Source organism: Scophthalmus maximus, chromosome 18 (assembly GCF_022379125.1).
Source record: "Scophthalmus maximus strain ysfricsl-2021 chromosome 18, ASM2237912v1, whole genome shotgun sequence".
Taxonomy (NCBI): Eukaryota; Metazoa; Chordata; class Actinopteri; order Pleuronectiformes; family Scophthalmidae; genus Scophthalmus; species Scophthalmus maximus.
Genome location: NC_061532.1, coordinates 11,176,221 through 11,201,124, shown reverse-complemented (window position 1 = coordinate 11,201,124; position 24,904 = coordinate 11,176,221). Strand labels below are relative to the sequence as shown.

The 24,904-nt window shown below is 40.7% G+C and overlaps 2 protein-coding genes across 3 annotated transcripts in view; both read right to left on the bottom strand.

Annotated features, from left to right (window-relative positions):
* Nucleotides 1–8,218, bottom strand: part of LOC118290289 (disheveled-associated activator of morphogenesis 1) — a 46,748-nt gene extending 38,530 nt beyond the window's left edge. The window contains exon 1 of the mRNA XM_035617858.2: nt 8,091–8,218. The gene's annotated coding sequence lies outside the window, so the exon portion shown is untranslated. The remainder of the gene's footprint in view (nt 1–8,090) is intronic.
* A 1,249-nt stretch (nt 8,219–9,467) lies between these two features.
* Nucleotides 9,468–24,897, bottom strand: LOC118290541 (potassium voltage-gated channel subfamily H member 5-like). Of its 2 annotated transcripts, none has more exons than XM_035618312.2 (12): nt 23,864–24,897; nt 22,455–22,578; nt 22,058–22,164; nt 21,782–21,910; nt 20,968–21,089; nt 20,389–20,781; nt 20,189–20,281; nt 19,380–19,809; nt 15,824–16,023; nt 14,172–14,424; nt 13,684–13,880; nt 9,468–11,914 (listed from the first exon to the last, which is right to left on the bottom strand). In XM_035618312.2, the coding sequence occupies exons 1-12, from the start codon at nt 23,934–23,936 to the stop codon at nt 10,757–10,759; spliced, it is 3,279 nt and encodes a 1,092-aa protein (XP_035474205.2). In that variant the 5' UTR covers nt 23,937–24,897; the 3' UTR covers nt 9,468–10,756. The 2 variants fall into 2 exon arrangements, with proteins under 2 accessions (XP_035474205.2, XP_035474206.2); XM_035618313.2 differs by having other exon boundaries at nt 20,968–21,086.
* Between the last annotated feature and the right edge of the window lie 7 nt (nt 24,898–24,904).

The window sequence follows — 24,904 nt, the reverse complement described above, 5'->3', positions numbered from 1 at the left end:
TCAGTTTTAAAAATCCTTGAAAAAAAATCACACACTGGAGTTGCAATATCCCTTTTGTTTCGTGTAAACAAGCAAATCTACCTTCAACAGCAATAGAGCAGGATCCCTGTTCAAAAGAGGCTATAGATTTAGTAGCAGTAGTTTAAGTGTCAGATCACTGAAAGATGAACCAGTTGTTCTCACGGATCACCAATTAATCATAACACTGGTAAAAGTATAACAAGTTACATAACTGTGAGAAAAGAAAGAAATATGGACGTGGACAATAGTTGCCACTAAAAGCTGAAACACAATCCCTCCCTAAGAACATTTAGCTGTTGACGCAGCTGGTTTCGTCTGTCTGGATGGCTGTTTTGACGGCTTCTCTACAGAAATGTTATCACACATATGTTGTACTGTGGGAACGTGCTCGTTGCAGCAGCAACCTAAAACCTTGCCCAAAGGAACCGAGGCGACTTATGTGGTGGTTACGCCAACTGTATTTCAGATAAACAAAAAACATTGGTCATATTGTATCAGGAAAAGAATGAAGATAAGAGTTTTCAGTCTGTAACGTGGCTGCGATTTTTCACTGGGCTTTCATGAGTGTTATTTTAAAGAAGTCACAATGTGCTCCACAACAAAACCACAAAGAAATAAAGGTGCTTTGTTAGAACAATCATGAATTGTACAAATTCGATAAGAGTGTGCGTGACTGACATTACCGGCTCCAGAGATGCCAACTCAGTTAATGGCAAATTACATTACCATGGTAAAAAATACCAATGACGTGATGAATGAGCTTAAGAGATATGCAAATGACCTAGAGAGGGAAAGTGATAAACCCAGGCCATGCATCTATTTCCATACATTATAAGGAGGATTATCTCAAATCAAAGCCGTCTGCTCCATCCATCCACATGTCCAAAAATCCAAAATGTTATCAACTCTTAATGCTTTCCTCTGTGCTGTTGTGAACTTTGGAATTGATACAGTCACATCAATTCATGAATGACAGAAGGATAAGAGAGGCCTTCTTCTGTCCTTGCTCTCGTGCTTGATAACTTGTCAGAACTTGCACGTGCTTTCTGGAGGGTGGGGCGGCATTTTAAGAGCAGTATAAAGCATGCCGAGCTCGGGCACAGTCTGCTGCTGAGTCTGATACATGTCTGCTGTTACAACGCCTGTTACGCATACGATGGCTTGTGTCCGAGGAAGAAACCTGCTGGCATCAGACAGATTTACAAATGAAGAAATCAGACAAACAGGATATACGGAATTTTCTGCAAATCTTTGTGGAATTCCTAGAAAGGGTTGTTATGTAGCCTAGATGCCTGAAATTGGAAGCATTGCTCACACAGAAACAGAAGTCAAAACAAGCTTTATATTTTGGTGTAAAAGATCAAAATCAAAGGATGAGATCTGCACTCACAAAGAAAATACTGGATACTGCCACAGCCACCTTTTGAGATTAATCCTAAAGGTGCCCTGATAAGACATGAGGTACACAGGAAATGTTTTGAACTTGAGTATTTAACGATTGAGATGCTGTTATATGGGCTACGTGACAAAGCTGTGTTAGTGAGCATGATAACGTTCACTTTGATGTGAACAAGAGTCAGCTGACACCGATCGAGCTACATAAAGAAAGAATTCGCTGTCAAGACAAAAAGCTGGAATCCAAACAGATGGAAACTCCGCTGTGACAATATTAAAAATAAAATAGGATATAGAGGCCTCACAGATCCAACAAAACTGGCAAAGACAGACAAAATTTCCAGCATCTGTGCTTTGGGAATTGACTTTAATAATGTGACCAAGACAAAAGGAATAGAGGCGAGCAAGGATTGAAACATGAATCCCTCCTGGCCCATAAACCCCCCTTATACCCTCCCAAACCAACATCTACACACCCCCACCTCACACACACACACACACACACACACACACACACACACACACACACACACACACACACACACACACACACACACACACACACACACACACACACACACACACACACACACACACACACACACACACACACACACACACACACACACACACACACACACACACACACACACACACACACACACAGAACAGGACCCACATGCTCCCTTTGTTTGAACCCCAGCATGGCCATTCTTCTTCCACGTCATATTGCTGGAGGCGCACAAGCGATTAATTTCGATGCTCATTGTCGTCATAATCTGAGGTTAGCTTCAGTTCTCCCAGTCTGGCAAGAGAACAGTCACTTTCAAACTCTGTTAGCTACAACTGACTCCGCTGCAAGACTATTAATTAACAAATACACTAGCTGGAAAAAGGGGTATTTAAACAGAAATAAGTATTACATACTGTAACTGTAACTGTCACTTTATATAACAGGTACGACCCCAGGAAATATTTTTTTGCTTTTATAAAAAGTGTGTGGTGCATTTAAAACTGCTGAACTAGTAAACCGTATGTGCTAAAAACTGATTTCTATTTCTCTACATATATCTAATAAAGAGTAAGAAGATAAATCACTTTTCCTGTAATAGAATAGGTTTATTGATGAACAGTCTACAACATAAAACTGGAAATATAAAGAAAGCTCAGGTGATTTCCTCCTTAAAACATCTGGATATATGCGTAAAAGCGATTTGAAGAGGAATGGTGAACATATAAAAATTGTTATCCAAGTTAAAAAGGGAGATTTTAATAATTCGGGTGATAGCCGACACCCTATCCATTTGTCCTGTCAATCTGTTTGCAAGACTCTATGCTGCATTGTACACATTCAACTATAAATATATAATTATTTTTAAAAGTCTTTACCTCCTTTAACAACCTGAAAAAAGAAAACTTGGCAGGAATCAGAAGTAGCACAGCTTGTTCTGTGCTCTTGAAGGTACAAAGCAGCAACAAATTCATAGGTCACCCAGTTCTAGATATAGAAGCAGAAGACTGCAGTTCCAGGCTCGATTCTCTGGAGGGGGCCTGCTTGGTGATGATAGGTCTGCTGCATTACCAGTGCTCAACAGCGATTACACTGGTTTCAGCGGATGGAGGCTAATGTGCCAACTCTAAAAGTGTATTAATAAGTCTCTTCAGATTTTATACGTTCTTATTAATAAGAGTGTAAAATCAAAAACATCGGCAGAGATTGTGACCGTTTTCCCCTTCAGTTAATGTCACATTATCGAGAAGCTGTGATGCATTTCTTTTATTGCTAATGACATTGGGGAACGAGTGAATGAGTTGCCATGAAAGATCCATTATTCACCGAGGGTCTGAGGGCTGTCAGCCCAACGCCCATTAATTAAAAATCTGCCACCACAGAGCAGCCTAGCTGGAAACACGGTGCACTGCTCTTTCACCTCCGAACAATCAGAAGGGTCAAGAGTCAACGGTCTTGGGAGGGGACATGCAGTCACTGAGTGGGTCTCTAAACTCATCTGCCGACGTAACTTGAAAGATGGTGGGAGAAAAAATTATTAGCAGCAGTTTATTTAAAGTTATCAAGGCTAAGCAAGGTTAATACAATATACTATGTGTTTAGTCCAAATTATACAATTTTTCATATTCTGTGCAGGGAAAAAAAGTAAAAACAAGAGAAATCACCACATCATCAGGTATGATCTAGTTTGACCTCAGTAAATTGTCTTCTCAAGGTTTTGCTCCCCCAGATCCAAATACGATGTTTTCCTAAACACCTAAATAGCCACAATTGGGTTTTCCTTAGTGAAATCATACTTCTGTTCTTTAACCCTTAAGGTTTATGTTTTATTTCATATTTCAGGTGGTATTATTTCAGGTCAAGTGTCTGGTCTGGTCTACAAGGCACTGCAGGAAACCCTTTGATCACAGAATATTTTCTGGTTTTGTTTCTCTCTCTCCAGTAAAAGATGTTTAGCAGGTGTCCATCAAGATCAAGATTGGGGAGTTGTGGTTTATGCAGGAACCTTCTTAGAAATATAAAATTGCAACAAGCTGAGAAGTTTCCCAGCTCAGCCAAAAAAGCAACCTCAATCCTCAAAATGCGAGGTTGGGTCTGGGGTGTGGCCAACAATGGCCGTCTAAGCCCAGCTGTCCTGACAGCAAGGACAAGTGCAAAGCCGGGCCAGACTGGGGGCAGGGTGTGGTCTGGCAGGGGTGCCATGGTGACGGAGCAGGCCTCGACAGAGGAGGGATGCTAAATTAAGCTATTGTCTGGCCCAAGTGAAGCACACCGCACAAAGAATGGCACATTCAAACAGTCATGCAGGCCTTATTGTTGTGGCAGGCCAGCAGTGCTGCGGATTCACAGTTCATCCCACAGGATCCACTAAGTGTAGAGAGAAGAGCTCAATGTGAGAAGAACATGATGCTCTGATGCGGGCAGCACCAGCAGGAAATGACTAGGAGGAACCTTTGATTAATCAACTGATTAATAAATTCAGTCGTTATAGACAAACATTAACAGATTTCTGGAATTTGCAGTGTCGCAGTTAAATTGAGAGTATCATCAGCAGATTTGTCGTCATTAAAAAACTGTTTAAAGATGGAGGTAGTCGTGGTGATAAGATCCTCAGATGTGATACACAGCATATACTGATATTGCAATTAAATACCTGATAAATCAGGTACATCATCAAATGTATAGAAACATCAAATAAAATTCCAACATTACCCAAAAGCATTTGGTAACATTGATTTGCAGTGGTGCCCACATAGAGATACCGAGGTAAAAAAGTATGACAAAAATCACTGACAGCCAACATGTCTATATTGCTTCGTGGTATATATATATTCATATTGCCCTCACATTTCATAGAGGGAGCTGCACAAAGGGGATTAAGGAGTGACACATGCAGCATGGTTCAATATTTACACCCCGTCACGGAACTAAGGTATGTCCACTGACTGGATTAGCCACCTTCTCAAACTATAACCAATCTTTAACTTGCCTTGCCAGTTCATACGGACATATTTCCAAAGAGCAAACACCGACTAAATGCTCAGCTAAAGTAATTACAGACATTGACACATACCCAGTGTATGTAAAATAGTTATACACTTTTAAACAGAACAGGATTTAAAGCCTACTATACAAAAAAAACCCTCATATAACGTTTGAGATCCTAAATCAGGATTTTAATTATTCCCACAAGAATAAAAGTCATCACAAGGCCGTGGCTCAACACCTGCCTCTGTGCATTAATGCCACCATTACACATCCAGAAATCATTCTGACATGGTGGTCTTACGAGGCTCAGCTGTGATACAGCCACTCCTAAATGACACCCACCACTGAATAAATAATTAGTCTATACCTCCCCCACTGTCGTCGGTGCTGTCGTTTACTCTTTCACTCTGCGTTGCTCAATATGAGCCGGCCAGAGGAGGACTGCTCTCCACTGCCACACACAGCCATTCCTGCGAAACTTAACACTCAGCTCATTAACCAGGTCCCCCAGGAGAGCTTCAGAAGTGTTTGTGTGCGTGCTGACGGACAGAGGCGTCGGTACAATGCACTGCCACACTTAATGGACTGGCAACTTTGATGTTGACGCTTTGCTCCGTAAAGCAGGAACTAAATCTGTTCATGTGTGTTGGAGCCAAAAATTATGGTTGTGACATATACTTTTATTTTGATGAATACTGAAAATATATGATGAAGTATGGGGAAATCCAATAGACTTGTTATAATCTATAGGAGCTGTGTTACTGATTTGTTGTTGTAATGTGGGATGTTGACACAGTCATGAAACCTGCGTTCTTTGGTTTGTAGTCCGATGAGGGACAGTCATCTTCTTCTTTTTTTCTACTTTGAGATCAACCTGCGTGTGGCCTAGAGTTGTCAGGTAAGAACAATCCAGGTTTGTTGTTGGAATACATTTTGTTTTGAGGACAATAAGAACAAGAGTTGTGAAGAGATGACATCCCCAACCCCCCGGCAAACCCAAAATATCAACAGGCACAGCTTCACTATCCAATTAACGTAATTGTGAAGGTTCGTGGAAAATTTCCAGATGGTTTTCGAGTTGTGCTGCGGACACAGAATGATTAAAGAGGGAAACTCATACTGATCACTAATTCCCCCCACATTATATGCTGGGGGATAGTAATAATAATAATGACGATGCCTTTTTTTGCTAAATTATGTTTGACAGCACAGAAAGCGCTCGTGTCTGTGAAAACTGACAACCGCTACTGTAGCCGAAGGCTGTGTTTGTGTAGAGGACGCAACACCACAGTCTGTCACCTGTTGTGATTATGATTGCTAAAGATGACTGACATAAGTTAACAGAAACTAATAAGCAGAACTAACATGACAGGACAACGAAACTATCTGTCAGGATACCTGTGCTGCCTATTTTTTCTGCCAGACAAGAGGATATGCGGACTTTGTACGAGGGTTCATTCACCATGAACATAAGGCCTTTTTCACATGTCACAGTAAGTTGTATTTTTATCAAGCTATATAAAACCAAACATACAGGCCCATAGTGATATGTCTGTGATAAGTCGACATCAGCATACAGAATCGTATCGGCCAGACCTCTAAGACTTAAAAAGCGCAAATCTCCTGCGAAAGCATGTAGTTATAACACACACTAATTATCTGCGCAAGTATTAGGAAAAAAACAGGACACGTAATTGGGATGTCAGCGTCTTGTCAACGCTCATGTGCACTCAGCCAACTCCCTGTCTTGAGCATTAACACTGTGGACAAAATAACAGCACGGTACATCATGTAAGGCTTCTCCCGTATTTACAGTGAAAACACGCCTGCAGATCACACCGCAGCAGTAAGCCCTCTCACAAGGCGGCAGCACCATTACAAGCACGTACAGGCCCCCTCGATGATTTAGAGCATTTTAATTCTCGGGAATGCAAGACTTCTCCGATAAGCACCTAACCAGGTACAAGCCTATTGCACTGGAACGATTACACCGTGATAATCTCTGTGTTGTGCTCCACGACCTGCCCCGCAGCTTCACGGCTTTCATGAGTAAGTCATTCCACTTCTCAGCAAAAAGACACACAACTGAGTAGTAACCCAGAACAGGTGAAGTATCGTGTGTCTGAAAGCTCCACAGGCTGCTGCTGCTTTTTATCACGGGTAATGTAGCAGTTATAATCTCTATGAGGGCCCCGCATCTGTATGTAAGATCAGTTTGTCAAGGATGACAACGGTATGGAACTAACACATGTAAAGACGTGACCAAGCCTGGATATTAGTACAACTTAAGCACAATTAAAACTTGCTGTTTCAGTGGAAACTTGTTCTAGCATTGGCACATTATAGAGCTCAAATCAAAAAAAACCAATCTGCACAAATACCTGTGGAGGCAGGTTAAAGTTAGAGGCACACAGATCCATAACTGCTGGATGCATTTATGGATCTGTGTGCCCAGAGATTACTATTACACGTTGGACAGTATTAGCCCATTGCAGTTTATACAGTAAAACACATATAGAGTATCCTGGTGGTCAGACTTAACTGCAGAAACAGGGTCAAACAATGAATTATTAGCCAAAGTTACCACATATGCCGCCTGATCCAACATTAATCTCCTCACGGACCAGTCCATTCCTACACATTCACAACTCTTCAAGCACTGTGTTATAATTCAATGACAAGGTATTGATTTGCATCATTTTTTCCAACGTATTTGCACACCTCTGTCACGTGTAGCCAACACTGTAATGACCTTTGAACTTTTCACACTCTGATGTGTGCTGTGGGGTTCTCTCTCGTATGGACAGTGGTGTCTCCTGGTTCCTCCCTCTATTGAGTGAGGTTATCTGGTGGGACAGGCCGGTGTCCGGAGCCGACAAAACAAACACAATTTGCAAAACAGATGCAAAAAGAAGTCACCCGACTCCTGTCTGGACCAGTGTGTTGGGTCACCGGAGCCGAAGCTCTGTGGAGAAGGAGCTCGGGAGATGAAAGAAGAGACGCCATAAGCACTTTGAGTCAACGCGCCGCAGCTAACGTTAACGACGACCGGGGCCACACCGGTACGGAGGTCACCACCGAGCACCGCTGCGGCCACTCAACGCGACTATTGTTTACACCGTGAAGAAAGGCGGTTTTGTTTGGTTGTCTTTTAAAAAGAGAAGCGGTCACTTACTTCGTCCCGTTGGCCATCTTTCCGGTTAACCGTGTCCACTACTTCACCAGGTAGGTAGAGGAGCGAGGCGGCGGTGAAAACAGACGGCGGGCGACTGGTTGGTCCGGGCGGCGCGTGATGTCATCGGTTTACTAGAGCAGCTACTGCGCATGCGCCGTCTTCTGGCTCAACGCAGTGCTTCATGGGTGTTGTAGTGTGAAACGTGGTTCTTCACACTGACACATTAGAAATACCAGTGTCCACATCCGTCAGACTCATTCATGGTTGGTCTTATTATTTTAACACTATTTATTGTTTATTAGTTTGACAGTTATACAATACGCTCATCACTATTTTTTTACTCTCTGGGTGTTAAATGTTGAAGGTTGTTGAGATATATGTGTAGGATACGCACTTTGTCACTTTGTCACTTTGTTTTTTAAAAACTGCTTTACAAATAAAGCTTATTATTATTATTATTATTATTATTAATATTATTGTTGTTGTTGTTGTTGTTGCTATTAAGTCCAAAAATGTTTGTTCCAGCCTCACAAACGTGACAATTTTCTGTTTTTCCATGGAATATTTTAATAAAGTACATATATTTGAACTTGGAACTTGTTTTGACATGTTGTTGCCCAAATGACAAAGTTTATAATAGTTGCCGCCCTGGTTTACATTCATAGCTGACCTGATATTGACAGTGAAACTAAACCATGGGCGCTAAAAATCTATTTATTTTTTAAAGAGGAAAGGGGGTTAGGTTAGTGAGGAATAAGCTAATACTGCAAAGGTTGTATTTTTTTTTTTAATAGTACCTATTTATGAGACAGGTTGTATTTTTGTCCTGCGAGCTACTGGACATCAAGTTGTAACCAAAAATGTTATAGAATGTCTCTATCTAGTGGTTAAACAGGTATACACTTTCAAGTAATGAAAGTCACTTGTTTGGTGTCATTAAAAATCCTGAAAAATAAATCTTATTTACTTTCATAGTATTGAACTGGAGGCAGAATTGTGAAATATACATACCTCAAATCCTGGATATCAGTCTACATTACCTGCCACTAGCAGAGGGACAGCAAAACAAGAAACTATGTTAAACCACCAGGGACTCTTTAATCAGGCAAGTCTAGTAGGTTGCTATGGATGATGATTTGGTGCCCACTGGTGTTGCAATGGTGAACTGCATAATTATTATTATTGAGGAACTCCTCCTTCTCTGAAGTGACTCAGGGATCATGTCCCCCAGGTTAGTCTTTTTGCCTAGGTGTTGCAGTGTCCACAGGCGTAGATCCTTGTTGCATTCGCAACTGGGTCAACAAAAACACACACGACAGGTGAAACAGTCTGCATGTTGCATTTTTCAAAGCTTCTCATTTACACAGAGACTGGTGTTTGTGATGCAGAACAGAGGAGACCAAACAACAGATTGTGATCAGGCATCAGTTTCATTATTCATGTCAATGTAGACAGGTTCCCTGGATGCATGCGTGGTCATTTATGTATCTAAGGTCAAATAAATATATTCCATCAGCTATCAGTCACATGCTTACCTCCTTACAGTTGTTGGTTTGCAGCCACACAGAAAAATTGAAAACATCATAAACTAAAACTTCACATTTTTCTTATAATATTTTCATCCAAACAAAATAAATGATGGCCTTTTTTTTAAATCACCAAACGAGGCCCAATTAATTTAGATTTGCATAGTGTGTTATAGTGACACATTTTTTCCCATCTTACAAACAGACAAATGTAAAATTACTAATACTGAAATAAAACATCCAACTCAACTCAACATGAGAACAAACATACCTGAGCAGGAGGCAAAATTACATTTGGAGGAATAGAAAGTAAGTTTGCTGCATTATCTGCTGAAATGTTCATATCTTTTTTTAAGGAAAATAAATGTTTTACCAAAAAAAATGAAATGAATGATGAGAATTAACAAATGGAAACCTTTAAATGACTAAACTGTTATTAATGCACTCCTTTTCAACATGCATGGCAATTAAACATAATGTAAAGTGTTCATTAAAAGGAATGCCTAGTAGAAAAAGTATTTTCACTATCCTCTGCTTTTGTCGTTTCATATTCCGTTTGTCTCATCACATCAACACTCAATGAGGCTTTGTATTGTAAGGCACATATTTAATTACCTGACAACTGATTCATAGAAAGATAGTCACCGCTGGTCTTTACCTCTAGTCTGTCCAGAATAATACAAGTAAATTGAGGAAACTCATGAAAAAAACAAAACAAAAAAGCTCAAAATAAAGTATATTTAAAATGTGCTTTAACCTCAGCTACTCCATTTTTTTTTTCATTGACTGCCCTATCAGGCTTCATCAGAGTATCATACATGTGATACATAGCTCTATGTTGTGATGGAAATTTACTAATTTCCAAGTTATCACAGTACAAGTGTTTTTTTGTTTTTTTTAAATAGTTCCTGTTCCTTCTGAAACGTTGCATACACACGACCATAAGTGGTTTCACCATAAGTACCTCATAAGTCAAAGAGTTATAAAAATCCCTGGGTATTTTTTGAAGTGCTATGCTAACAAGAAAGGGATTTCTGCATGCAGTCAAATGTTTAATGCAAGAAATTTCTTTGGCAGGCCAGAGTCCAGCAGAACATGCATCACATAGAGATCCAGTTTGTGGGTTTTTAATCAGTGAAATCAAAAAGGCCCGTCATCTGTTTTCGGCTGGACAGGCCGGGAGACAGCGACTGAGTCTTGAGCTTTGACTCTTGCCCTCGGAGACGAAATCGGAGGCAGCGAGAGTCTCCTTTTTATCGACAGCAGCCTGAGGACCTCGCTCACCTGGGACTCGAGGACCGACAGCCGGCCGCTCAGAATCTTAATGTCTCCTTTCAGCTCCTGCTTGGCCTCATACAGCGTCGCCTGCAGCAGCGTCTGCTCAGACGATGGCTGTACAAGCGAGTGCTTTAGGGAGACCTCGCTGTCAGCACCGAGACTGTGCTCGAATAGACTTCTCTCCATCGGGCTCCTTTCCATGGGGCTTCGCTCAAAGGAGTTCCTCGAGTCTCCTGCTCGGTCAATACGCAGATCACTCTTTGTGATCCCACTGTCACAGGAGTCCGTTTTGTGCAAGGCGCTTGTTTCTTCACCCGCTTCCCCTGCACTGTTGCCCCCTTCTGTGCTCCCCGTCTCTCCACCTTCCTCTGAGTTGTTGGCAGGTGGTAGCTGCTCCGAGGGCTGAGAACCTTTCTGCCACTCCTTTGGTTTCTCTGTCTGCTTTTCATGCCCGACAGCAACAGGAGGTGCTGGTGCGGCAGAAGTTGCGTTTCTAAACTTCGCCCAGCATCTCGCACCTCTCCCGCTGTTAACGCCACCTACCTCCCCACCTGCACCACTGCCCCGTGCAGGGCTGTTAACCACAGGACTTACTTTGTTTACTGCACAAGGCCTTGGCATAGACTCCTCTGCATCTTTTATGCAGCTTTGTTCTGACTTCTCAGTGTGGACAAAAGCTTGTGGGGGTGCAGCGATGCTACATCCACTGCCTGCACTCCCTCCTCCTGTGCAGGGCGTATTACTCTGCACAGCGGAGCTGTACTCCTGATGCTGAGAGGAAACAGTCTGACACTGTGTGTAAGAGTTTGAGTCGGAGTGGTGGTGGCGCTGCAGCTCCACCTGCACACAGTTATGATCAAGGTACACGTGAGGAGACTCGCCCTGTGTTGGAACGTCCCTCTGCTGCCTGAACCTCTGGAATAGCTTTCGGACTGGGTGGTCTTCAGGGATGGAGAGGGTCACCTCGCTCCTCTGACGCTCCTGCTCCCTCTTCACATCAGCAATCTTCCTGAAGATTATCTGGAAGAGGGAGAATCGGTGCGTGAGGACTGTGATTTGCTTCCAATTACAGTAGCACATTCTGCAGAGACTGTGCTCTACTTTGATGTAACAGAATGTACATATATAATGCAGCTTTGAAGCAGTGATAACTATCTCGACCTGCCATGTATGTTGAAATATTAAAGACTTGAAAGCAGCAGTGCACATGGGGAATCAGTTAATGGAGCAATAATGCAATAATGGAGCAATGTCCAGGCCCTGAGTGTTTCTGAAAGACCTCAGACGAGGGTGGAAAAACTTCTCAGCAACCTCCCTTTCTTTTTCTCACTTGGACTTTGCAAACAATTTTTTTTTTAAAAGTTTGTTGAAGAAATTGTGATTGTAACTTCTTGCATTAACCTCGGACTAAGCAGGTCCAGTTCCAAATTGTTTTCACCTATTCCTACAATAAGATTTTTTTCTAAACTACAGCAGCAGCTATATATCAATGATTTTTTTTTCCAACATGTAAGTGTTAATCTAAAATATCTCTTCCAGGCCCTTATTATATTGACTTCTAATAAAGTAAACATATATAGCCTGTGTCTATGTGCGGTTTTGTTGCACATTCACTGACATTAAGGTGAACTGAGTATATAATAGTAAAGTCGACTGAGATTAAATCTTAAACCTGTGCAGGCGGGCAAAGTTTCTAAAGCTGCTGGTGTTAATAATAGATGACTTTGTTTTCATTTTCTAAAATACATTTTAAGTAAAAGCCATAAATATTTGAACATGTAGCCACAATTTGCTTTGAAATTGTTTAGCTGCTTCACAAAGACGTGTGTTTTTTCCTTGCATATGATTGCACATGACCTCTAAGACCGCAGCTAGAAAAGTCAGAGCAAATTAAAAGTATGTCGTTATCATAAATAGTTTAACAATAAAGCAGAGACATGTTGTGTAACTCTGAATGTTTCTGTAAATACACTGATATGTTTTGGCTTTGTTATTGCTTGAGGTAGAGTTGCACAGTTCTCATATCCCTGTAGATACTGACATTATATTCAGTAAATATGTGGCTGTTTATTTATTTCATAAAAGTGTCTGTTTTAATAGATAAAAGCAATTTTTGTTTCAAATCTACTGTACCTCAGGAATATTTAATTTGTGATCAAAAAGCACAACAAATCACATGTACCAGATTGACTCTAAAGGGAATATCAATTAAGAATTAATGTAATGTTGATCCCATTGGATATTATTTCAGAAATATATACGAGCAACTTGCTCTCAAGACTGGAAAGCAATACATCTCAAGGCCTTAACGGGATTAATGTGTATAGCCGGGGAAAGCTCTATTAAATACTAATTAGAGTGTTGGTTTGGACTAACTTTTCAAATCCCTTAATATGCACTTTTCCCAATTTGTTTCCATTTAAGTTGCTTTACTGTGTTTAAAATTATGTTTTTCGTCACTGTCATACAATATACAATAAAAGTCCTCAGTCTGTCTTAATTGAAGCAGTTTAGACTACATCATTTGAATGAATGAAGGCTCCATGTTTTTGAGGTTTGCAATATTTTACATTGTACGTAGGCAGCATAATTTTATACACATTTCCATAATACTCAGCCGGACATAATTTGTATCTCTAGGCATCTCAAGTTTAGAGGTCTCCTTATAATTAATGAGTTTATAATGACTGATACAGGCATGAATATGTTTCATATACACTGATGACCAACTGAAAAAAGAGAGAGGAGAACAGCAGCTGTAACTTGAGCATTTCGGTCATTTTTTTTACCCGTTTTCGTAGATTGCAGGTGAGTATGAGGTTGCGGGAGAATGAGTTGGAAAAGGCTGTGTAAAACTCGAGCACCCTCATCAGAGCGTCTCTCCTGATGACGTGCAGGTCGCAGTAAGTCAGGGCACGAACGTTTGCACAAGCACGGGCCGCCGTGGTGTCCTTCCAGAACGCGTCTCCGAACACGTCACCTTTACCTGGATGGGACGTTATGACTTTGTTTATCACATGAAAAAATTTATTGAAAATTGAATCATTTGCCATCAACACCTCATGTGTCAGATTAATTTCAGAACATGAAGTGGATAAGTGGCTGTATTCAGGTATGGAACAAATATCCCTTTGGGACAATAAAGTTCAAAAGTTGAATGACATCCTGTAACTCTTTGTGAAGGTGGACTAACACAACCTTCGCTCCAGTTTTATCATTGCCAGAAGGCACAGATAAAACTTGGCCCAGTCTATTACACAATGTTGCGCAGGATTACCTAGTATTGCGATGACCTCCTCATCCTGGATAACTTCGAGTGAACCCGAGACAACGAAGCACAGGGTGTCGACGCTCTCGCCGATGTGGAAGATGAGGTCTCCAGGTGCACAGTGCGTGGTCTGGAACTCCACGGCGAGGGAGCGCAGGCAGCCGTCACTGGCAAGACGGAACGCCGGGTGGTCGTTGAACACCTGTCGGTTCAGGTGGACGCAGATGTCCGCCCGCATGTCTTTGGGGCAAATTGAGAGAACCTGAGCGAGAGAGAGTGAGATACCAGAGCAGAGACATTAACTAAAAATATATGTACATATATATGTAACTTCAGCAGAAACATGGAACTGACTCAGTGAAAGAAAATCTGTTTCAACAAACATTGTCATGAGCTTTGAATAATCTTCTAAATTTTATTATCTGATCTAGTGTAGAGGCCATGACTACAATGACTTTCATCAGCCATGTTCTGGCCGAGTGGATCAATTATAAACATAACAACAAACATCATCAACAACATTTCAAAAAGCTGCATGGAGAAGCAGGTTGCTGTCTGGACAAAAACAGTGCATGAGTCAGAAGGAGGCTTTAACATGAAAAGCAAGAACAACACCAAAAGCATATGGGGCATTTTTTCCGTCTCAGAATGTTAAACAGACATCTAGGAATCTAGGAGTGACATTCAATACCAAAATATCCTTTTAATGACCAATTCAAAAGTTTATTAAAGCTAAAGATGATTTCTGAAATTAGGTCTTTTTTTCCATCAGTCTCTGACCTACAAAAAAGTGTTTTTTGCTTTTATCTATTCTCGCCTTGATTACTGCAGTGCACTTTACTCGGGTGTCAGGGCTCCCTCCACCGTCTCCAGTCGGTGCAAAATGCTGCGCTTGTCTCATTACCGGAACAAAAAAGGCCTATGAGCATATCTCCCCTGAGCCTGCCTTCCTACCCTGGCTCCCTGTTGGCCTTCAAATTGATTTAAAAATGTATTTCTCATTTTGAAAGCGTTGTAATTATTGAGCATGTGCACACTCGACCGCTGAGATCTGCAGTTGGAGCTCTATTGGTTTCTCCAAGGCCTTAGTTTGCGACAAAGGGAGATCGAGCTTTTGCTTTTAGAGAACCTCAGACTTTTCAACCCTCAGCCTGCAGATCTCAGACACACCACCTCTCTAGCGCCTTTTAAATCTCTTCTTAATACCTTTCTCTTTGTTAAAGTTTTAAGAATCTTTGATTTGCAATTTATCTATACTGTTTTTTACTGTGTGGTCATGTCCTTTCAGTCAACTGCCTTGTCTGGTTTTTAACTTTTCTGGTTTAGTTTCTTCTTGCTAAGCACGTTGTGATTATTGTTTAAAAAAGTGCTACCTAAAATATCACAGCAAACAAAGTTTCCAAGAACCCTGAGGGTCAACGGGCGCATGTAATCTTCTGTTCTGACCTTTGAGGCTCATCACAGATCATCTCACCTTGTCCCCCTTTTCACCCGCACCATGCCTTTTTTTATGAGACTGTTAAAAATGATAGCGTTCAGACTTTTCTGAGAGTCAGCGACAGAGCTCTAAGTTCTCACCTTACATGTGCTCCCCCCCCCCACACACACACACGTCTTGTTAATCTAACAGAAGAAGATGTACATTTTTGTAAATTACTAACCCTATCTGTGTCAATGCCCTTGGACATGGCCCAGGTGGAGACGATGAAGTCCATGACTCTCTCACTCAGACCTTTGGGAACCTGGTACAGTTTGAGGAAGTCGCGCACGTTGTTGAGCATCTCATGGTAGCGGTTTGTGTTGGTGTACATCTGCTGGAAGATGGTGGTGACGTTTCCAAAGATGGTCGCGTACAGCAGCGCTAGACAAAAGATCAGGAGGAACGTAAGTTACAGAGGGGCAGAAATAGCAGTTTTACAGATATACTGATGCGCAGATTAGACTTATTCAGCAACATGAGAAGAGAGAACAGGATTAATTTTTGGGAAATCATTTGTGATCATTAGGAATTTTCTTCACATTGTTCACAAGTTTTTTCTCAAGGAATTTATGATATCTATAGGATTTATACTCTTCAGGTATTTCCCCTCAAAATTCATCTTAACAGTTCAGTAAATTAACAATTGATGATAACATACAGTATACAGATTGTATGCATATTTTAAAGGGGGGAAAATCTTTTTTTTAAAAGTACCATTGCATTAACCAAGTTCACCATAAACTTCAAAATAAATAATGGATGAATTAATGGATTGTAAAATATCAATATTAATAGAAATTCCTGAAATCTGATGAACAAACATATACGTTTAAGGATGATTTTCAATTTTAGAGGGTCTGCAAGCATTAACCATTTAAATGGCATAATTCACATCGATCCGTTAATATATCTACTGCCTACCACCTAAAAATCCAATTAAAACAGCTTTTCATCTTATTACAAATGTATTGGAAAAACTTGTAATGTACTCTTTAGAAATATGTTTGAGTTCATAATGTCTCACTGATGGTTTTAATTAAGCCCAAATTGCTGCACATACTTTACAAATACTTTACTATGGTAAAGTGAGACACACCACAATTGACAATATGGTTCTGTTTGAGTGAATGAGTGGTGGGTTGAGACTTTGATAATATAATTCATAATGCACATTTCCTCCGTTAGATTGCTGCTGTGCAGCGCTGCGGTGACCTCAAAGAGTCAGTCAGTATCTCTTATCGTGAGGTTTTACCCGCTCAAGAGGAAAGAGTCGTCTCCAGCCATCACTGCAGGATCACAGAGGTTAGGATACTTATCCATCGTGATGGCTCATTGTTCATTTACAACAGTCGAGCCTGCAGGCAAACACTGGCTTCCCTCTCTTCCTCTGCCCTCTCACATAATTACGGTATCTGTAGCATGGAGATTTATTGGCCGTAATTGAACCCGACACTCCAGTGTGACTGAGTGGTCTTCGTGATCGAGGCGCCACAGGAGTAATGGGTGTTTCTTTTTCGAAGTACAAACCTTGAAGCGTGGCTGTCAGATTGTGTTTCCCTTCCTCACTATTTTTTATTGCATCACTTTAACATGCTGTTTTAGAGGAGTGGGCCAAGGTTTGGAACACAGAGGCGAGTTGCGACAGTGGAACTGCAAGCAATGGTGGTGACACTAAGGGTAATGTTATCATTGTAACTGCAGCGGGTGATGACACCTATATATATATATATGCATAAAAATACATATTTCAATGTCTGTGAAGTGGTTTAAAGTCATTTAAATGAGGTTGATGTATGTAACTGTTTTACATATAATATATACTAATATATATTCACACAATAAAATTACTTTTTAAGGGGAATTTATGAATGGAAGAGATGAATCGGATGTTTACCACACCCTAAATTACATTAGGGTTTAATTTAAAGTTAGAAATATTGCATTCACAACATGCTGACGTATAAAACACTGCAACATACAGAATGTGAAAAAATACTACTGTGTGATTAATATAGATGTAAACAAGGTTGTTTTTACCCAGCGGTTCTGCATGATGCATCAAACAGCCGAGAATGGGTTGATTAGTTTCAGAATGAGTGAATTAACTCATTGACTGTGCTTTTTTAAATAATGGGTAGTGATGGTGTCCAACATTCAAACGCACACACACACACACACACACACACACACTCACAGAGCACTCTGAGCGCCACACATGTCACTTTTTGTTATTGACAAAGCCGAGTCCTGAACTCTCCCCAGCGATTCGAGAAATGAGACTGCAGCTAAATGTGAATGACACATCCAGAGTCGAAAGAGTATGTGAATTGCTGTACCGAACACTGTCAAGTGTGAAGAGTCATTTATGTACACAGAGCTCTCTCGTGATCAAATTAAAGATTTACCACGACAGCTCATCATATTTCAGTGTCCAGGAATTAGCTCTTCTTTGTGAATTGATCACAAACATGATGCCTATATTTAACTTCCCTACGAAGATTCTCATGAGCCTGTACAGACTCTGAACCATATGTTGCTCTGCTGCAGCTGCCCCATTGCCACCGGGGCTGTGGAGCACACTGTCTTGTTTTGCATGCAAGTAAAATGCATCCAGATTGCTCCGGCTCCTGCAAGGTTCTTCTGGCATGTAATGAAGGGATGAATGGAGGAAACCAGTATTAATGATCAAGGCTCTGTTTGGTGTGTAGAGTGATTGAACGAGGGCCGCTGCTGCTACACAGCTGCTACTCTGGCATATTGTACGTATACCTGCCTCACATTCAGCTGCTTGTTAAAACTGGAAGCTTAAGCCACTTAACCACTCCTCATAGACATGCTGCGAATTTCTACTCTTTTTTCACTTGTTTCAAGTGTTATATATATATATATATATATATATATATATATATATATATATATATATATATATATATATATATAAATAAAGTTAATTATCATATTTTTTAATAAATTCTGTCTAATATACTTGTGGATAATCGTTTGAATTTGCTGGCAGATATTTCACAGCACAGTGTTAAATAAGCAACACACCACCGGTTTGATAATTAAATTAAATGCCAGTAGTGGCTGGTGTAAGCTGATGGGGAGTTTGTTAGTAGAACATAAAGGTTTAGAAAGTGAGTGTCTAAATGATACTTACTTGCGAAAACACTGACTCTCTTCAAGAGAACAGAAGAGGACTTCATACTGTAGCTACTGCTCTTTTGTCCTCTGCCCAGATTTATCTGGAGTGTCAACGTTGTTCCGCTTGTCCACTTTGAAAAACCTCACTTGAATTTCAGTTTTATAAATTTAGGGGGGTTTGTGTTGTTTTTTCAGGGACGTGGAAGAATACAGGGAGGATTGTGAAGCTGCGTAAATGTGTGTGTGTGTGTTCACGTGATGAAAAGTGTGTTCGAATCTGTATTAGACGCATGTGTGGTTTCACTTTCCACTTACTGCTCCATTAACCCCCACTGACACGAAGACCAGCAATGATAATATGTGTTATGTAACATCAGATCTATTGGCTTTGTTGTTTTTCTAATATGTGATTTAGAAAAGAGTCCGATTTTGCAATGATGATAAACAAAATCAGCTGAAACAAAAATACAGTAGATGTATCTAAAAAGGTTTTTTTTTTAAAAAGATTTGAAGTATTTCCAGATTTTTCCTAAACTGCGTGGAATAAATAGTGAAGACAGAGCTTAATGTTGGAAAGTGACTGAGTGACTTACAGCCCACCATCATCATAGCCACGGAGAAAATCTTCTCGCCATCTGTGGTGGGAGCGATGTTCCCGAATCCGATGGTGGTGAGACTCGTCATGGTGAAGTACAGAGAGGAAATGTACAGCGTGTCCTTGTTGGGCCCTCCCTCCCACTGGCCTGTGCCGCTGATGTTGTAACGGTAAGGAGTTCCGATGCTCAAGGCCAGCTGGTAGAGCCAGCTGTCCGTCTTAATGGAGTTGGTGGTCTCATCGATGACCTCGTGGTCACCGATGCTGTACCAGATGCAGGCCAGCCAGTGGGCCACCAGGCCGAACACGCAGACCAGCAGAACAAGGACGGCCGCTCCGTACTCCAGGTAGTGGTCCAACTTCCGGGCCACTCGGCCCAGACGGAGCAGACGAATCACCTTCAGGGAGCTGAAGAGGCTGCTGAGGCCCTACAGAGCGAGACAGGGGGTGGGGAGGTGGGAAAAAAACAAACATGTTTCAGTGATTGTCCACAAGGTTTTTCATATTTTAGATTCGGAAAATCAGTTCGACATTTTGAGTGTTATGTTCTTGGCTGGACTCAGTTACTTCCTGCAGTGTTGGGGAGAGTTACTGTGCTCGGATGAGAAATAGATTTAGAGGTGGTGGACAGTCAGATTTAGTTTTCCTTTGGTCAGCATCTTAGTATGTCTTTGAAACTGAACATTTCCTGGCTGTAGCACAGATTCAAAAATAGTACCAGCCTTCTCACCCAACTCTCAATAAGAAATTCAATTTCCCAAAATGACAAACTGTTCCTTTAAAAGAGAAAATTATGTATTTCCTTACTGGGAGTACAGAATCCTCTATCCGTGTGGTATTTCTGTGGAAATTTGAAGACTCGCGAAGATGAGTGGCCGGAGATGCAGATGAAATGACGTCCTTTTTGGACACAAAAAGCAGGAATCATTTAAAGTTCACAGCAGAAAACAAATCGCATATTTACAGATATGTCCGCAAATTAAGCAACGGCCATGAAATCCACTCACCTCATCTACATGTTCAAAGGCATTGATGATGTCGTACGGCAGACAGGACAGCAGATCGATGACGAACCACGTCTTCAGGTAATTCATCCGTATCAGCTTCGCGTCTGAGATGACCTCTCCAGCGGGACCCACGAAGGTGGTGTGGAAGTTCAGCACGATGTCAATCAGGAAGATGACGTCTACGACGCTGTCCAGCACCAGCCAAGCCAGATTGTTTTGCTTGGTCTTGAACGAGACGTTATAGGGCACCATGATGGCGGTGTAGAAGGTGAGGATGAGGATCACCCAGTCCCAGGTGGTCTTGAAGGTGCAGTAATGGAGAATGATGTGTGGCGGCGTCTTGGGGGCCTCCTGTTTGTACTGAGGGAGAATGTCTGATCCCAGCTGGAGAGCCTTTCATTGAGAGGGGACATTTGCCACCATCAGTAAAGAAGAGGAGCAATAGTTTCATCCTAAGTTATGGCAGTTATAACTACCTCCGCCAAGGAGGTTACGTTTTAACCCCTTCTGTCTTTAACAGACCCTTTCGTCATATATCCCATTGCTTTTTCAAAACCCGCTCGTTCAGACCCGCCTCACCTCCGCCAGTCTGGAGGGCTTGTGGCTGACCTCAGTCTGGCTCAGTGGTGGCGATATCTGCGGCACCAGGTTGCGGTTGTTGGTCAGTGCCCGTGTCAGTCTGGCAAACTTTGTCCATCCTGCTTGGAGACACAAGGACAGATCACGGTCATACAGCATATCATTGTTTACATGCCTACTTTTTTATACAAATACAAATATCAACACATTTAGATTTTTACAAAGAATGTGTACCATGTACAATTGCATATTAATTGGAAAAATTATTATCCCTGCAGACTTCTAAATCCACATTTCAAACTGCATTTGATATGTATATTGTGTCCCAAAGATAAAGACAGTGTGATTCAGCAGCACATACAGTACATGCTTCAATGTGTATTTTCACAATAAAGCCAGTCAGCAGTAAATGCGCGTTTTATAAGGGGGCTGACGTATCTTCATTTCCCCTGTGTACAAAAACAATATTTTCATACAGTTAGCATCCTCATGTGGTCTGAACGTCCCTTGTCTCTGCTCGATGTATGTAAAAAACTCAGACGCTGCACGTCTCATCCCCAGGGATATGGCTCTGAGTAGACCCACAGAGACCATGTGTTCACTGACCCGCACACACAACACCTGGACAATTGTATGTTACATACCAGGAAACAGACGTCTGTTAAGTCGTACCCACTCATGTGTGCTTGAGACTTTTGGCTGCCCTGCATCTTAAATGGTCGGACACCTAATATTTCACTGTAAAATACACAATTTGAATAGAATCAAACGCTGAATCGTTTGGTCTAGAATATGAAAACTGTAACTCGCTAACCTCTTGTTGATTCATCTTCAATCGGCTGTTTGAAAAGAGTAATGTCTCTGAAGGTGCAGAGAAAAAGCACCACCTTGTCCTTCTCATTCCTGATTGGTGCCACCTGCATGTAAAGCCATATCGGTGTTCCTGTGGGGAAACGATGAAAATGAGAGTTGTGAGAGAGCGAATAGCGAAATGTAAACCTAAAGAATAAACTAAATGTTATTAAGTCTGTCCATCTTTTCTCATGCACTTAAATGATTTCAGTTAAACTGACTCAAGAGTGATACTCACTACTCTTTGTGTAGAGCAGCACCTCATGGAAATTGGACTCGTAGTTGTCAAAGTTGTGTCTGATTTTGTCTATAGTCATCTTATCAGTCAGGTCACCGTACATGAAACTGCAAAATAAGAGAGAAAGCAAGAATCAAAAGAGATCGTGTTGCTCTTAGCTGGTGGAGAAAGATGGACAGAGTATGAAAGACAGACAACTGAGGTGGAATGAGCTATTCTCTTCCTTTTCCATTTTTTTCTGTAAATATACTGCACTTGTTATTAATTAGTTTTCATATTTTTGTAGGAATAATGAAACAGTTAAGCCCAAGTTTGTCTTTATTACTAGTCTTCTGTTTTGCAGATTTATCCCTCTACTCAAACCTTCACATTCAGGTCATTATTCCACAAAACGTACTTGCACGTGCTGCTCCGGTGCATGACCTCAGCTCTGTGGTAACCAGACAGCTTGCAGAATCCATCGTTGCTGTACACGACCGGCCACTCCAAGATCTGTGCATTTCCCAGCAGGAAGCTGGTTTCTGCAGAAAAGAAAAACAGATGCGGGGGGGGGGGGGGAACACAGAAGTCTGAAACAAACTAGTGACTACTGGGGACACATCCTGCGGGGTCCTGAACCTGTCTCCCAACCTTTGGTGTTTCTGTCAGTTAAAGTTGGAAAAGTGGAGTTATGCAACCTCGTGAAACTGGAATAGTTTAATTTAACTTCTGCTGACCAGTGTCATGAGAGAACTTGTACATTCAGCACAAATATATAAATAACTATATAAGCACCAACACCACTACTAAAAGTAGAAACGAAGCAAAGAAAAGGTCATTAATAATTAAAACAACAGTGGCAATCAGACGAGTCAGCGGGCAGAAATTGTTGTTGATAAAATGTTTATGTTCAACCCATAATGTCAATTAAATATTGATGAGAAGTGGAAAAGTTCTGCTGCTTTACAACAGTCTTCAGGGATCTGCCGCCTCTGGAGAAAAGAGCCCAGGACATTGTTTCCAAACCAAAGTGCATTGTTGCGTCTGAAGCTGCCAAAGTTAAAGTGTTCATCTTCAAATTTATGTGATTAAAGTCAAAGACCAAATAGATATATTATTATGGTGAACAACGACTTCATAGACTTTCACTACATGTTGCATGATGTTTCATTTGCTGCACTGCATCTGCATTTGTGCTAAAAAACCTCAGGTGTCACAAATATTTACTGTCACCCTCGTGGAGATACTTTCCTGTTGCCTCCCATATACAGTAGAAAAACAGGCAATCTGCAAGAAATTTTCCTCTCCCTGAAAATATCATACCAAAATAATGATAATGATGATAATAATAATATTAAAAATAATAATACTAAGGATGATGATGATGATGATGATGATGGTAATACACATAAACAAATCACTTTACCAAATAAATAAAAGGCTTCTCTAATGAAATACACTTAAATTAGTTTTACTTAAATCCCCGAACAAAGTCTTTTCAGGGAGACCAATAACTAATGATTAAAAAAGACCAATAAATTTCTGCAGATAACTTGATTTTAAGAATATCCATTTTTTCATTTTATAAATCCTGGGAATTTCTGATTGAGGTTTATTGCATAATACATCACATAATAGTTATATGCATTATTAGGTGCATTGTAAGTTACAGTAGCTGCATTTATTCTAAAAGGGAAGAATAAATAAAGAAGAAGAATGAATAACATTATAGGTTTACTTTAGAATTACAGCGCTGTGTTCAAGGAGTGACCTCTCAAATCAACATCCATTAATTGTCGTCTTCTCCTCACAGATTTAAAAACTCACCGCTGGAGCGCCGGACGATATTCTCCAGGAAAGTGTTTTGCGGAGCCACCAGTCCTCTCTTGCCCCCATGCATCGTGAGGCTTCATGGGACAGAGATCCGGTGCTGCTCGGTGGTCGTGCTGATGATAATCTACCCCTCAGCGAGGGTTGGTCCACCAGTGTCAAGTTAACCAGCGGCATCACGTCAATACGGGCCAGGAATTCACAAATAAAAGCCTCCTTGTCGAATGTGGCTTTTTTTTTTTTGTATAAGAAGACAAGACCTGTTAAATATTGGTTATCTATTTTTTTTGAGATGGATGGTTATAATTAAATCTAAAATATAATTTTGTAGCAAACAAGCACTAACTTTACCAAAGGCACTTTCATTTGTATAATGGTATAAAGAGAATAATACTACTTTTATTTTGAAGGAAACACCCTTCATGTTGAGGTGATCCTCACGTTCGTATATCTTCAGCTTCTCGGACCTGCATGAATGCACCCACATGGAATTTCTGTTAATTTTTATATGAACTTAAATTTCATACACATTTTTGATTATCGATTAATAGGTTCAAGTAGTTTTTACGAGGGAAAAAAATTCAAAATTCCCAAATTCTATGATTTTATCTTAAATGTGAAGATATTTTTGGTTTATGTGTTCCTCTTTGACCGTAAACTAAATATATTTGGGGTGAGGACAAAAGAAAACATAATCTTGGATATTAGGAAACACGATCGACATTTATCCACAATTTAATGAACAAAACAACTAATTGTTAGCTGCAGCCCTAATAGAAGGGAACGTGATATTACTTATTAAAAGCAGGGATACAAAAAATCATAGAAGAGACAACAAACTTTAAAAAAAAAATAGGCCCCAAAATAAGAAATATAAATAATCCACATAAAATATATCAACGAAATTCTGTTACCATTAGTGGACACACTATCTATAAGGCAATCTTTTTTTAAACGTGTAATTTGTCATATGTCCAGCGGGCGGAGGTAATGAGACGTTTTGGCCATTGACCGACTGAGAGGAAGCAGCGGAACCAC